Genomic DNA, 16,692 nt, shown 5'->3' on the forward strand with positions numbered 1-16,692 from the left:
ACTGTCATCCAGTTTCTAATTGGAAGAGAGAGAAATTATGCTAAATGGTTTGGGTCTGTGACATTCCAAACCATATTACAATAACTCTTTTTAAAAAGGCAGCAACTGATTCATATCCACTCAGGCTGTTGTCATTAAAACTCAATAGGAACCTTGTCATTGATTTTTAGTTGCTCAATCTCCTACACTACCATTGACTGTTATATGAAACCTTTTTTTTTCTTATCATTATACAGCATATACACACTCATCCATGTATGTACATAAATCTCTTTCTGCAGCTTTATGCTACACCAGCAACTTCAGCATGGCTCAGTAGTAATGGCATACCTGCATCTCCAGTTGCCTGGCCTTCGAACGAGAACTCAGAATCCACACTTCCTCCAGTCAGACAGTAAGAGATCCAACAAACTGGTAATATTCACAATTGTGCAAAACTTTCATTAGAACCAGTGGTGAGAGAAAATGACATGTAAGCTTTTGACTTTTTTTAGAACTCTGCATCAGAGAAATGGGGTCAACATTAAGTGGATTTGTATTACCTGATCTGCCCATACCCACCCCTTTAGTATCAAACAATAACTATTAGGCATTTTGAAATATTATTACCAATTATTATTTCCTTAGTAAACTTAGGTGGTTCCAGACTCTCAGGAGCATGGAACTCTGAATCCAGTTAACTCTGCAGAAGCCACAACTTTTTCCCTTTCCTGCCATTCTGATGGATCTATCACCCTAGATTAGTTTAATTTAAACTGCTGTTGTGTCTGTAATGGTTACAGCTAAGGCACAATTCTTATGGAGCTGAATATGGTTTAATGAGTTTGACACGTCTCTACTTTAACTCACTGCTGTGTTTATGTCTCACACTGTTTGCTTTTAAATTAGAACATCTTGATCTGGACTGTAAGCAGTCAGTTTCAAGGTGCTTTAATGCCTTTGGATCTAGCTTTAGAGTTGAAAAAATTACCAGCTGAGTACAAAGACCTGCATTGATGGAATTCTAAAAAATGTATTTGATTTTCTGGAGATAGCTTTATTTGAGCTCTTAATCTCATTTATGCTTCCTTTCAGGCTCATAAAGGATGGGAGCATAGACTTGGTAATTAACCTTCCTAACAACAACACCAAGTTTGTGCAAGATAATTACCTAATCCGTAGGGCAGCTGTTGATGGTGGAATCTCTCTCCTCACCAATTTACAGGTATTTCTTATAGTCCCATTGAATCAGTTATTGCATCCTACAGGGTAACCCCAACTTGAAAACCTTAATCAATGTCTGGCAGAATATTATTTTTAGATGTGGCCAGCTGATTGATTTAAGATAGGGTTGTCCTTCTCCTCCTTCTCCTTCTTCTTTTTTTGGTTATCTGTATTGTATTTCATTATCTTATCACCATTAGTTTTAAAACCATTTTTATTTAAGAGAGAGCAGACTGTGGATTTTCAGAAAACTCATATCCATAAGAGCTAATACATGGCAAAAAGATTGAAATCTGACACAGAGATCTCTTCCCTACTGGATAGCCTTAGGCAAAACCTTCTCTTCCCCAAGCCTTATTCCTTAGCTGCAATACAGACCTAATGACAGCAGCCTATTTAACAGAATTGCTGGTATAATTAGAACAGGAGAATGTATGTGAAGACACAAAATAGCAGCAGGGGAGCAAAGTTATTGCTCTCTTCCCCTTTCTTCATTCCTAAGTTCCTGTTGTCTGTGAGAGCACTCTACCTCTCTATCCCCTCAATGTTTGTCCTCTAGGCAGCGCACAGCTCATCAGCATTTCAGAGAGAAAAAGAAACAGATCATTCCTCCCTCTCCTCTCTCTGCATCCTGCCAGGGCCGCTTTGTCTACCTACTGCTACTTAGAAAAGGAAAGGACAATATGGGCACTTCCACGTAGCACACTTTTTACACTCAAATTCCCCCCAAGCAATTTGAAATGGGCTGCCAATCTTTTTCCGCCCTTCCTCCCCCCACTTTTCTGAATCCTGGGAATCCCATCAGCTTGTGCTCTTTTTTCAGCTAACCAAAAGGAGCATGTAAAAAAAAAAAACCCATAATGCAATTGGTGTTTTGCTTAAACAAAACAATAAAACAATGCCCTCCACTCCCCACAAAGAAGAAATGAAGTAAATTGCTAGTTGTGCACATTATTTGCAAATGAACCAGAATGTTTTAATGGGATGAAGCTGCCTTATTACTTGGCCATAATTCCTAATATAGATCCTATTAAAAATTAAAAAGTTAGCATGATGTGTCATTGGTGTTGCAATCAGGCTCTAATACAGTACAGTACTTTCAATTTTGATTCAATGATGGTAGATGGATCAATATGTTAAAAACAAAATGCCGTACACATTTTAAGCTCTAGTAACTAGAACCACACCACTATGCTAGAATAATACAAATCTTCTCAATTTGTTGTTGTTGTTAGTTGTGAAGTCGTGTCTGACCCATTACGACCCCATGGACAACGTTCCTCCAGGCCTTCCTATCCTCTGCCATCTTCTGGAGTCCATTTAAGCTCACGCCTACTGCTTCAGTGACTCCATCCAGCCACCTCATTCTCCGTTGTCCCGTTCTTCTATTGCCCTCAATCTTTCTCAGCATTAAGCTCTTCTCCAGTGAGTCCTTCCTTCTCATTAGGTGGCCAAAGTACTTGAGTTTCAACTTCAGGATCTGGCCTTCTAAAGAGCAGTTGGGGTTGATCTCTTCTAGGACTGACCGGTTTGACAAAAGGAGAAAAAAGAATTAACTCACCAATTGGCCTGATACTTTACCTGTCTCCCTGATCTCTGACCAAAAGAAGGATAAAATATAACTCTTTTCAGTTTCACTTGAGGAAGCCTGCCAGAATGATGAAAACTTGCTGGATGGAGAGAAAAGATAACTCTGATATCATGGCTGCAAAGATCTATAAAACTGCTAGATGGCAGCATAAAGATAAAAAAAAAACCCTAATTTTGAACTGCCATCTAATGGTCCCTGGCCCTTTAGGTGACTAACATGATAGACTTGGAGAATGCAGGAATAAATATTTCTCCAATGGGAAAATAGGTAAATCAAGGGCAGAAATAGGTAAACAAATCATTCAGTTCGTCTGCATTGCAAAAAGAAAGATTATTTGGGTTCCACTGAGCTCATTGGCTGAATGCATCTTATGGCTCTCTGCTGAACTCAGCTCATGTTGAAAATCTCTGAACATGCTTTGAACTAGTACAGAATCCTTAGTTAGCAAAGACCTAATATGTTTCTCATTGTGGAGGGAATGGGCAAAAGGGTTGGGAATTCCACATAACAACATAAAAACATATGTACGTACATACGTATGTACATACATACCCATATACCTATTACATCCTACCATTTCTGAATAAGCAACAGTAAGCAAAATTCAGAAATGAAAAATTAGTAAAAAGAAACTGAAGAATTAAGGGTATGTGATAAAAAAATGAAAACAGAAAACAAACTAGTTTTCACCAATACCACTTATATCTTTCCATATCCCTTCTTTCCTTGAAAAACATCTTGTTTCTTATCCAGCTCATAGTAATAGTAGTAAAGTTGGAAGGGACCTTGGAGGTCATCTAGTCCAACTCCCTGCTCGGGCAGGAAACCCTACACCATTTCGGACAAATGGCTGTCCAGTCTCTTCTTAAAAACTTCCAGTGTTGGAGCATTTACTGCTTCTGGAGGCAAGCTGTCCACTGATTAATTGTTCTCACTGTCAGGAAGTTTCTCCTTAGTTCTAGGTTGCTTCTCTCCTTGATTAGTTTCCACCCGTTGCTTCTTGTCCTGCCTTCAGGTGCTTTGGAAAATAGCTTAATTCCCTCTTCTTTATGGCAGCCCCTGAGATATTGGAATACTGCTATCATGTCCCCCCTTGTCCTTCTCTTCGTTAAACTAGACATACCCAATTCTAGCAACCGTTCCTTATATGTTTTAGCCTCCAGTCCCCTAATCATCTTTGTTGCTCTTCTCTGTACTCTTTCTAGAGTCTCAACATCTTTTTTACATCGTGGTGACCAAAACTGGATGCAGTATTCCAAGTGTGGCCTTACCAAGGCATTGAAGAGTGGTATTAATACTTCACGTGATCTTGATTCTATCCCTCTGTTAATGCAGCCTAGCACTGTGTTGGCCTTTTTGGCAGCTGCAGCACACTGCTGGCTCATATTTAGGTGATTGTCCACTAGGACTCCGAGGTCCCTCTCACAGTTACTACTATTGAGCATGGTGCCACCTATGCTGTACTTGTGCATTGGTTTTTCTTGCCTAAATGTAGAACCTTGCTTTTTTCACCATTGAATTTCATTTTGTTAGTTAGTGCCCAGTGTTCAAGTCTGTCCAGATCCTTCTGTATCTGAAGCCTGTCTTCTGGAGTGTTGGCTATTCCTGCCAGCTTGGTGTCGTCTGCAAATTTGATGAGTTCCCCATCTATCCCTTCATCCAAATCGTTGATGAAGATGTTGAAGAGTACTGGGCCCAGAACAGAGCCCTGGGGCACCCCACTACACACTTCCCTCCATATAGATGCAGTTCCATTGAGGACCACTCGCTGAGTACGGCCGGTCAGCCAGCTACGGATCCATCTGGTGGTGGTTCTGTCTACCCCACATTTTTCTATCTTGTCAAGTAGTAGGTTGTGATCTACTTTATCAAATGCCTTACTGAAGTCCAAGTAAATTATGTCCACAGCATTCCTCTGATCCACTAATTTTGTCACTTGGTCAAAGAATGCAATAAGATTTGTCTGGCATGATCTATTTTTGACAAACCCATGTTGGCTTTTAGTAATGACTTTGTTTGCCTCTAGGTGTTCGTTGATTCGTTGTTTGATTATCTTTTCCAGGATCTTCCCAGGTATTGAGGTCAGGCTGATAGGTCTGTAATTTCCTGGATCCATTTTTTTTCCTTTTTTGAGGATGGGAACTACATCAGCTCTTTTCCAGTCCTCTGGTAGTTCCCCTGTGTTCCAGGATCTTTGAAAAATATAGTTCAGTGGCTCCGATATCACATCTGCCAGTTCCTTGAGAACTCTGGGGTGTAATCCATCTGGTCCTGGCGATTTGAACTCATCTAGGCTGGACAGGTGCTCACTAACGATTTTCTTGCCTATCTTAACTTGTGTTTCTGTTTTGTTTTTTATGGCACTATTTTTGATAGGTTGGTCTGTTTTTTCCCTTTGTGTAAAGACAGATGCAAAAAATGAGTTAAATAGTTCTGCTTTCTCCCTGTTGCTTGTCACCTTCTTGCCACTTCCACCCACTAATGGACCAATCATTTCCTTCACTTTTTTCTTGTTTTTTACATGTTGAAAGAAGCTTTTTTTGTTATTTTTGACTTTGGTCGCAAGCCTCAGTTCATTTTGAGCCTTGGCTTTCTTCACTTCATCTTTGCAGGCTCGGGCTATTTGCTGATATTCTGACTTAGTTATGTTCCCCTCTTTCCACTTTCTATACTTGTCCTTTTTATTTTTCAATTTGTCAGAGAGTTCTTTATGCAGCCATGCTGGTTTCTTTTGAGAGCTGTTATTTTTCCTCTTTGTTGGTATTGTGCTAGACTGTGCTTTTATTATAGTTTATAATAAAACTATTATCATAGTTTAACTTGAGCCAGAGAAAACAAAGCCTACAAACAAAAATGTAATTTATATGTTTATTTGAAATGTAGTAAGAAAATATAGAAAACACAGAGAGAAAAACAATCAAATCTGAACATTTTTCTTTATGAATAAAAGCACAGGCAAACTATGGTTTTGAATACCTTTTTTGAAGACCAAGTTTGGGCAAAAGATTTTAATTGACTTTTGCAACATTTACCTATTTAGACTTACAATCCATTTTCTCCAGCAGTTCACGGATGTATATGTAGCTCCATGTCTGTCAGTTTCTCTTCACAAAAATTCTGTGAGGTCTGAAAGAGAGTGACTATTCCAATGAGCTTTCATGGCTGAAAGCAGAATTAGATCAGGATTTCCCTTGACCTAATCCAGTATCTTAACCTCTGCAGCACACTGTCTCTCACCTCTTATCACAGTGGTAGGGAAACAAAATTCTATGCCATCCCTACAGCATAACAGTAAACATAATTACTCTTCAGAATTCTATCTCCTTTTCCCTTTTGGTCACAGGCTAGATTCTGGAGTGTCATGCTATGCACCAATGATACAGAGAAGCATGATCCATAGTTCAATGTAATGGTATGGGGAAGTGAGCTTAGGAGACAAGGGAACAGCTACAGCCAAGGCAATGGTTGGATAAGAGACAGATTAGCCCAGAAAAGGAATATGGACATGGCAAACATCTCCCTAGTTTCTTGAGATATAAAGGCAACAGGGGGAGAAATATATTTTCAGTCTTTCAAGATTCTATTGAAGTAACTTCAGAATAAGGTAGAATTAGTTCAATTGGGTGGGTTTTCTGTCTAGACTATCTAGCAAGGTTGACATTAAGATATAATTGATATATAGCAAATTCTCAATAATTGCTTTAATTATTTTATTATATGAAAGATTGAGGGCAATAGAAGAAGGGGACGACAGAGAATGAGGTGTCTGGATGGAGTCACTGAAGCAGTAGGCGTGAGCTTAAATGGACTCCAGAAGATGGTAGAGGACGGGAAGGCCTGGAGGAATGTTGTCCATGGGGTCGCGATGGGTCAGACATGACTTCGCAACTAACAACAACAAATTTTATTATATATGCCATTTTGTGTTCAATTTGAACCTTTGGGAAAAAGAGACTGTATCTTTTGTTTGTTTGATTTAACCCAAATGAAGTCTCTCAGTTCTTAGCAAGTGGCATCCCTGGCTCACTGGATCTGAGCTTAGAACTTTAAGAGCCATGGTGGCACAGTGGTTAGAATGCAGTACTGCAGACTACTTTTGCTGACTCCTGGCTGCCAGCAGTTTGGCAGTTTGAGTCTCACCGGCTCAAGGTTGACTCAGCCTTCCATCCTTCCAAGGTCCTCGATAAAATGAGGACCCAGATTATTGGGGGCAATAAGCCGACTCTGTAAACTGCTTAGAGAGGCCTGTAAAGCACTGTGAAGTGGTATATAGAGTAAATCTAAGTGCTATTGCTATTTAGTAGGATTAGGGTATACCAGGAGAGAAGGCTAGAGAGGGAATAGATGGGGGAGAATAACATCTCAGGAAACAGTGATGGAAAATTACGTTCATATTGTGCCAGGAAGAACTATATAGAAATCGCTAAGAATTCAGCTCAGCTCAAATGAGACTTTATTTAAACCTTTCATATGTGTTAGTTGTAATAAATGCAGCAAATCAGTCCTTCTTCCTTTCACACTCCCTCTCCCAGTCCTCAGATATAAGGATTATTGTGTAAATTGAACATAGAAAGGATTATCTTTTGCCTCAGCCCTACAATGGATTCTTTTAATGGAAAAATCTGCTGAAAATAATGTATAAATGATGCTTAGATAGAATTTGCCTAATTCCCATTACTTTGTTTTGTTAAACATTTGCACTCTTCATGGATTTTATGGTTTTAGGTAGCAAAACTCTTCACTGAAGCTCTCTACTATTCTGGAAAATTGGACTGTAAAAGCCTGTTCCACTATAGATGGTTGAATAGCAGCACTGCAGCATAGAAGGAACCATCTCCCAGCAATGAAGAAATTCCATTCCTGAATGAGATTTTTTTTTTATTCTGTAAATCCTAATTTCAATTAACATCTTTGCACCCAACATTTTATCTTCTGCTTTGGAGCTCTATGCCAGCAGTTTTCCCAAACTAGATTTGTACTGCCAATATGGTAGCAACGATCAACATCATCTTTAGCCATCAGTAGATTAAGGTTGCCCCATCCAGGTGATAAGAATTGAGATGACTGTTATCTTACAACAAAGAACTACAGAAAACTCTAATTCTATGGGTAATTTGAATTTTGCAACTTCAGAATAAATCATGATGATGATGATTCCAACAAATTTCAGAAATAAAAAAGTTCTGTTCTTGAACTTTATTCCTCAATGGGCTGGCTTAATTCCAAAATATCTTGAAAATTGGTTAAGCATGTGAAAAAATAAAATCAGTAGATGCTGTAATTGTTTTAATGTTCTAAATTGTTAAGTATTCTAGCATAGCCTGATCTGTTTTGAGGATTTAAATAGATCTATATTCTTGCCTATTCTTCAAGAGTTCAAGGCAACTTGCAGAGGGATTTCCCATGATTTTATGTCCAGAGCAATCATCTTTTGAGGTAAATTGTATTGAAAGAGCTTCTATGACTCCATGGTCTCAATCCAACACATTAACCAATAGCTTGCTTGCTTCTTGATCATGTATGACAAAATATAATACAATAGGCATATTATACATGATATCACAGTCAGTAACTTGGTTTTTTTTTAAATAAAAGAAGAATATGAAGGTGATGGTAAAATTCTGGAGTAAAGCACGGAACATAGAATACAGGGATGGAAGGGATCACAGAGGTCCAATTCGCTGCTCAAGCCAGGAGACCTTCTATCATCCCGGTCAAATGGCTGTCTAGTCTATTCTTGAAAACCTCTAGGGATGGAACACCCTCAAATCCAGGAGACAAGCTATTCCATCAATTGTTTTTGCTCTCAGGAAGTTTCTACTTAGCTTTAGGTTGGATCTCTCTTTGATGATCTTCCACCCATTGTTTCTTGCCTTGCCATCTGGTGCTTTGGAAAATAACTCAATCCCCTCTTCTATGTGAGAGCCCCTCAAGTACTGGAAAGCGGTTATCATGCCCCCCCCAAAAAAACCTTCTGTAGCTCCCTCAACTATTCAGCAGTATTCCAAGTATGACCTCACGATATAAAGTGGTATTATCACTTCTTGTGATTTAGATGTTGCCACTCTCTTGATGCAGCCTAGGACTGCATTGGCTTTTTTTGGAATATAATGTGAAATTGCATAAGATACCACAGATTCCAATTTTAATAAATAAGCTAAATTAATTTCTCTTCTCTCTGCCCCCCTCCCAGTCACTATTTGCCAAGATTTGTTTGGTCAAAGAAGGAACAGGTGACTGATGCTGTTCCTGCTGGTTTGCAAATATTTTTTTGCTTTTCTTGAAGATTCACCTGGTATATTCCTTCAACAGTCGGGGGTACTTTCAGAAAATTCACAAGGTGTAGTTCAGAGCCATCTTTTGAGTGTCATGTACTCTTAATCTATTTTCTTACCACCATGGCTCATTCTGAAGAATTTCCTGCCCTCTCTTTTACAGCCAGTAATCAGCCTTCTACCACTTGATTTACCTCAGCAATATCGCAATCACTTGCTACTGAATATGATGAATGTGACAGGAACTCTTTCAAATAAAAGGATGGCAATTCCAGCTTTTAGGTAACAGCTAATACAGCTTCTTTTTGTTTGTTTTTCATCTTGAATTGGCTCACTGTCTTCTATACATTTGAGGCCTGATCCCAATTTATCTCATTATGTTGCATTGCAGTTCCCCCACAAGTCTCTTGTAATTAAAAACAATTCAAGTAAGAAGATTTTAACCTATGCCAACCTCACAAAACAGAGGGGAACAGAATCCTTGTTGCTGTTCAGTCATTTAGCCTTTTCCAGCTATTTGTATCTGGGAATATTTTTTCACTAGGATTTTCTTGCCAGTAACATCTTCACTGAGGTCTTGTAAGCACACATGCATATTCCTTGTAAAAATGGAGAAATTTACATAAAAATATGTATACTATATTACCAGTATCTGTAGACAAGAATTGAAAAGATTTCTGTTGGAAGTCCATATCAAGTTAAATAGACCAATGAATGATCTTACATGTCCCTATTTTGTTTGCCCTGGTCAAGTGACTTCTTTAAAGTATAGGGAGGAGTAAGCTAATACACTATTGTCAATATTGGATATTTGCAAATCAGTTGTCCTGGAAAAAGGAGATCAAAGGGAAAGATTGATTTATAGAAGGGAATGAATAAAATCTATCATTTATTTGGCAAAAAGATGAGAGTTCACCTCAGTTGTAAGCAGCTTGTAAGATTCATCTATAAGGGAAAGGAAAGACACTAATTCAATAATTAAAGATGCCTTATATGTCCCAGATCTCATGTCAAGTTTGCTCTTAGTAAAATATATCACATTGAAAGGAATATGTTATAAAATTGAAAGGCAACTCTTGTTATGTAGCTGGGAAGATTGAATTACTCACAAAAATGGTCTGTTTGAATTAGAAGATATATCTTATATATCTTTCTTATATATAACAGAAGATATATATCAATATCTTATAGAAGATAAAGCCGGAGGAGGAAAAAAATGCAACCACAAAAATGGTATAGGAAGACAATGGAACACACAAATTCTGATTCCGTTTATAAATTGGAGTGTTCTTATCTATTCAGTTGAAGCCACATGTGAATCAGTCCAATTGTATAGACTACATAAGACCAAATGCAATAATAAGCCAATATATATGGAGATACATACGGAAAAGAAAGAAGCCAATAGGCACTATATCTAATAGTGTGCATGATAATATTGTGAACCAATACATCTTACCACAGTTCAGGTGTAAACAAATAGTTCTCACATGCAAAAACACTTTTACAAGATTTCCATTATGCTGTTCAATAAAAAGGAATTGTTGCACATCACCCAGAGTCATTTTCCATGAGATGGGCAGCCATATAAATTTGATTACTAAATAAAATTAAATAAAAAGATTGTGTACTTCAGATGTTCCAAGAGGTTCAACAAAGAGATTTTGAAAGTATATAGCTGTCAGAGACCGACAGTTTCCTAGTTTCCATAAAGAATTTGAATTGGTTCACCAAACAGTTCTTTTGTGCTGTGATTTTCTCTGTCTGACAACAATAGCAATCCCTTCCCACTGCTGTGGCAACTCTCTTTCTGGTAGGAAATAGTCAGCTAGGAGCTTTCTTGTAAGGGTGGTCCTGAAGTTAAGAATGAGTTCTGTTCCCTAACTTGAATTTGTATTTAAATTGTAATTTGTACTTACAAACAGACTGCCAATTACTAAAAATGCTTGGTGGTGGTGTCCTTCCTTGAGCCAATGAACTGCAATGCTTCCAGGAAATGCTGAAAACTGCTAAAAACAGAAGCTAAATTAAAAACACATGACTTCAGCATTTCCAAAAGCATTGTGTGGCTTCAGTGCTTCCTTGGCTCCAGGAAGGATAGCTCCATCCACCATTTTTAGTAACAGGCAGCCTGTTCATATCTAAAGGTTGTCCTTCAACCAGACTTTCCTAACACAGAGACTGCCTGTAATGCATTTCTTGAAAACAAATCTTTGTTATAATTATAAAACCTGCTATACTAATCATTGTTCAGATTGGATTTCTGCTCTCAGGACCACACAAGGAGAACACTTCAATCTCCCACCTAAAGTCAAATTTGTTATTTTTAGCATCCTTTGCAGACCTCAGCTTTTTCTGAGCTTTTCCTTGCCTGACCCCAATTCTGCAGTTCGAGGTTGTCTATATTCTTTCATGTTAAATAAGAAGCATTTGTAATAGTGTGCAAATCTCATCACAGTTTTATGTCAGGTACCTCTTTATCACAGAACATGAACCCTTATCTGTTCCTTTCTCTGCTGTTTACTAGGCTACATAGTCTTTTGTAAAAAGAAATACAGGAGCTACTACTATTTTACAGCTGCGCTGGAGCCTTTCCCTCTGCATCAAAAAGTATTCCTTAACTTTTAATACAAGGTAGAATTGCCTCGGTTTGTCAGTGCATGATGCTTATTAAACTTGAATATTTTCCCCAAATCTCCAGATTGCAGGAAATAAATAGCTAACATGAACTTCTCAGTTAATCTGTAGTATAATTTAAGTGCAAAACACTGCAAGATACGTTTTGCATCAACCATACCGAAACATCTTCTTGATTTGCTTATTGTCTGCGGTAACATTTTCCAGTAAAGCAAAATGGAAGAAAGGAGTTGTAAATTCTGCTTACACCTAATCTTTCTTTACCTAAGCAGCTGAAGGTACTCGAAACAGTTTCTACAGTGTCCATAGCCTCTCACACAAAGGAGGAAATTAGCTGAAAAAGAGATGAGGGCTGAATGCTTGCTAATAGCTTGTTAATTGCATGCCAGCATTGCCATTTTGTGTGAGTGCCAAACTTCCTGCAGGCACAGGTGCTCTCAGCACACTATCCATAGGTAATCACCTCTTTAATTATATACTACACCAAAGTCTCTCTGGCAACGACAATCTTGCTGTTCTTTGTGGCCATCTCACTTTTTGTTCAAATTCACACAGAAAAGGGGGGTTATTTATCTTTCTTTTGCCAAATGAACTGTACGTTTTAGAAAAATCCTCCCTTCTTTTGTATAAGCAACATTGAGTACTGAGGAAAAGAACAACCTCTTTGTCCTCTACTAGTGATCTAAAATTGTAGCTGTCTTCAGGAACATGGGCTGAAGAAAAGACTTTAAGTACTTGGAGTACTTCAGAGTAACTCAGATCATGGTGTTGAATTCAATGATACAGTCTGTGGGTCGGTGGGGGGGGGGAGCTCATTCGCCCTCTCCTCACTGAAAACTTCAGCAAGGTCTCTATATTCCTCTGGTATTTCTGTTAATCTTTTTTCCTCTCCTATGGATGCTTTTTCTATTCTTGATTCTGGTAGCCTCCCTTGGGGTTTTAAGTCCATAGAGTCCCCCTTCGGGAATTTGATTTCTGTCATCCTCCAATTTACCAGGGGTTCCATTTTTTCAACCATTCCATCCCTAGAATCATTGGGCATTCCATACCTGGGGTCACCACAAACGTTATGTCCTCTTCATGGTTGCCCAGGGAGAGGTGTATTGTAGAGTGGCTAGGGTAGCTGGCACCCCCCCTGCTATGGATCCATCTAACTGGCCAAATGAGATTGATTGTTCCAGTCTCCTCGATGGGATGCCCAGATTACCCACTAGTGTTGGGCTAATGAGGCAGCGGGTGCAGCCAGAGTCTATTAAGGCTTTCACCTTCACAGCTTCGGGCATGGGGAGGATTAATATAGTCACTGTCTTGAGGATGGGTGTGATGTGTCCACTTACCAGGGGTTCGCCCTCCGAGCTGTCATCTGAGGCATCCACCAGCCCTGTGGTGTAGGCTGGAGTTCTTTCCCCTTGGTGAGCAGAAGTGGGGGGTTCCGCAATTTCCATCATTCTCATGGCAGTTTCTTTTGGCTTAGCTGAAGACTTTCCGGATTTGCTGATTGGGGATCTGTCTGGGTTGTGCTGGGGGGCTTTGGAGCGGCATTCTACAGCTTGATGCCCTTCTCTTCCGCACTTGAAACACCCCATTTGCTTCTTGGCTGTAGCCAATGATTTCACCGGTTCGTGTGTCAGCTCAGGCGGGGGGGGCTCCATTGTTTTCCTCGGTGTCTCTTCAATATGTCGATCTCTGCTTCCTCTGCCAAGATGTACCATTCCTCAAGTTGGTATGGGTCCCCTCGGGGCAGGCAAGCATCATATAGATCATAATTTAGTCCGTCTTTGAAATGGCTAAGGAGGATGTCTTCTGGCCAATTCAGTTTGCTTGCAATGGCCCAGAATTCTTGTGTATATTCAGCCACTGGGCGTTTGCCTTGCCTCATCGTTTTTATCCTTTCACAGGCTTTGCGATCAGCCAGGGGGTCTTCAAATCGTCTTCTCAGAGAGGACATGAAACGGTTGAAATTACTGAGTTCTGGGGCATTGGAGTCATGCAAGTTCACCACCCAATCTGCAGCCGGTCCATCCAGGGCAGATTGCACGATCCGGATGCGGGCTTTGTCACTGGGAATGTCCTGCCCGTATTCCTCCATGTAGCTGAGGACTTGGGTTAGGAAAAACCCCAAGTGTGTTGGCTCCCCTTTGAATTTCACCTCCAACGGCGGACATCTTGGAATGGATCGGTGCCTCCGTTGTGGGTGGTAGTGTCTTCTGTCCAGATTGCCATCTGTGGTCCGGTAGGGGGTGGGGACTACTGGATCAGCAGATGTCCCCGGGGGTGCAGGTTACACGTCCCCCTCGGTGTCTCTCCCTTTGCAGCTCCAGGAGCTGGGGCGGCCGTAGGGCTCAGGATTCTCCTCTCTTAGGGAGCTGAGAGTTCTCTTCATCAGGTCAATAGCTTTCTCTAGGATCCAGTCTGAGTACAGTGCCCAGCTTTCTCCCTCTTCACTTGCGTGCAGGGATTTCTCCATCTCCTGCTTCCATTCTGGTTGCTTGGTCCCCCCTCTCAGGGTCACCTTTCTTGATTCCTTTCCCCACTCACTTTTCTTTCCAACGCCCATTGACCAGCGAGACTTGTAGTCCCGTGTCTCCACCACTTCTTCTCCTGAGGAATCTGACCTCTCGGATCCCAACATCTGGCAAGGTTCCAATTGGGTCAGTGGCTCTCTTTCCAGGGAGTTTTCCCCCTTTCTTGCTCCATTGTCTGACATGGTAATTTTTTGCAAAATCCCCCGGCAAGGGTCTCCCTTCCAGGTGGATTAATTTTGCAAGTCCTGTCTAATGTAAGGACCCACCCCACTTTGCATCTTAAGAAGACAGAACTCTTGGAATAATTCTTCCAACAGGAATCCTTTATTAAGAGAAAATGGTTGCAGGCGTTCTAGACAGGACTTGGGGTCCAAGCTCTCCCATTCGAGGTTTTAAGGGGTTCCCCAGTAGTCCCACCCAATCACCCCCCTCTTCCAGTGACAGTTTCAGGCATCACAATCCCACCCCTTTTTTCCTTTCTGCCGGCTGGATGGAGACTTCAGATAAACTACATGAAAGGTAAATAGCCTCCTTTGTTATGATAAGGCCTTTTGGTGCTATCCACATTCAAACCCTTTGAAGTTGTACCGAAGGAAGTGAGGGCCATAAAGCCCCTTTGTTCACCCCCCTCTCTTTCTTTATGACAGAATCCAGAGAGGGCAGAAATGGGGTTTTCTATAATTGATAACTGGAGATGAAGTATAATTGGATTCTGACATCTGGAGTAAGAGGGGAGGGGATGGGAAGGGAAAGGAAAGGTGTTCTCTTTATTGTACCCTCTTTTGTCCCATAAATGTAACTGAACTTTTAAAAATAGCTTTTATTCCATATGGGAAAATTGATGCAACTAGATGAACATTGGAAAGTAAATTAACCTGGCCATTTTGATCAACTGTAGAGAGGGTAAGCAACAATGAACTTCCTGAGGACTGAGGAAGGGAAGTAATGATAAAACAGATGTTTTAATATCTATCCATATATCATTTATAGAATAGAATCAGAAGCAACAAAAAGGATCTGCTCTTGTTTTAAATACAGCTAGTCTTCATTTAACAATGGGATTAGGATATAGTGAGGACATAGTGAGTTAAAGATCCCTAATGAAGCAAGGATGGTGTTTATGGCAGATATCAGTGGGTGGATGCTGGATTGTGGCCAGCAAAAGCTCTTTGGAGAAAGGAGAAATCATGAGATTGCCCACATGTACTTTGGATAGTTGCTTCTCATGAGTGGACTGCAGGAACCAAGGTTTTTGCAGTTGACTTATGAGCCGAGGGGCTGGGAGTTTAGGGAGACCATCTAAGTTCACAGTTGTAATGTAGGCTATATGAACATAAAGCTCAACTGAGTCTCATTTCTTAATCATTTTGGAAATACTTTTCTATTATTTTTCAAATATTAAGAACCTTTGGAATTGCAAATTATCACATTCACTTGGTTAGTCTTCTTCTCTTTAACAAAAGTTTTAATACAAGTTTAAAGACTTAGAATTTTTTTTAGAATAAACAGCAAAAGAGTGTTAATTTTGGAAAGTTAAAAAACAACTAAGAGACCAAATGGATTTGAAATAAGATTTAAAATTAAATATAGGAATTTAATTCCCATGACATATTACTGTTATTTGAATTCTTTAAGGAAAAAAATATATGATAGGATAGGACTTTGAAGGTTGGACACTACAAGAAACTAATGAACAAAAAGAAGGAGAATACTTACTTGATATTAAGACAGAATGGAGCAAAATATTGTACTTTTAATAATTGATATTTTGAAAGATATTAGTGAACAATGGACTCATGTTAATTTTAGAAATGTTTGTCATCATAGATGGTGTGTAAATAATATTATATAAGAGGAACAAGCTTTATTCAATAACACTGAAATTTATTTGAAAGAGGATTTAAAACTGATAAGTTACCAGAAGGATATGGAAACAGATAAGATACTATACATTCAAATCAATGGTTGATGTTTTAATAATTAAAAGGACCATACACATAATTAATCCAAAGAGTGATTTGGATAACTTTAATACACTTACAATGAACTTACAAAGGACAAACTTAAGGTTTTGAAATAAAATTCTAGGACATTATTTGAAGGGATTAAAACCAAGATAGTTAAAAGTACAGGGAAGGAATATAAAGTTGGTTTATTTCATCAAGATTAAAACAGATATGTAGTCATTTCTGCTAACACTTAATGGACCTTTGCTAACTAGGAATGAATGACGAGGTTTTTAGATTTTGGAAAGAAATAAGATATGAGAAAAAGAGAGCATTTGTTGTATTTTAAGAGAGGGAAATATGTTACTAAATATAAATATATTTTTTCTATTTTTCTTTCTATATTTTCTTTTCTACACTTTCTAATTTTTCTTTTTACTCTTACATATTTTAGTTGGCATTAGTTTTTATCTTTTCAATTATAATTCAATTATAATGTTTAACAAAATTATTAT

At 39.1% G+C, this 16,692-nt stretch overlaps 1 protein-coding gene across 1 annotated transcript in view; it reads left to right on the top strand.

The window, feature by feature from the left end:
• CPS1 (carbamoyl-phosphate synthase 1) overlaps window positions 1-7,895 on the top strand; it is a 152,421-nt gene extending 144,526 nt beyond the window's left edge. The window contains exons 36-38 of the mRNA XM_039352969.1: window positions 282-394; window positions 1,075-1,204; window positions 7,520-7,895. Of these exons, the coding sequence (XP_039208903.1) occupies window positions 282-394; window positions 1,075-1,204; window positions 7,520-7,618 (342 nt within the window). The 3' untranslated portion in view covers window positions 7,619-7,895. The remainder of the gene's footprint in view (window positions 1-281; window positions 395-1,074; window positions 1,205-7,519) is intronic.
• The last annotated feature ends 8,797 nt before the right edge of the window (window positions 7,896-16,692 follow it).

This window comes from Crotalus tigris, unplaced genomic scaffold, assembly GCF_016545835.1.
Source record: "Crotalus tigris isolate CLP2741 ecotype Arizona unplaced genomic scaffold, ASM1654583v1 scf7180000018485.2372832, whole genome shotgun sequence".
In the NCBI taxonomy this organism is placed as follows: domain Eukaryota; kingdom Metazoa; phylum Chordata; class Lepidosauria; order Squamata; family Viperidae; genus Crotalus; species Crotalus tigris.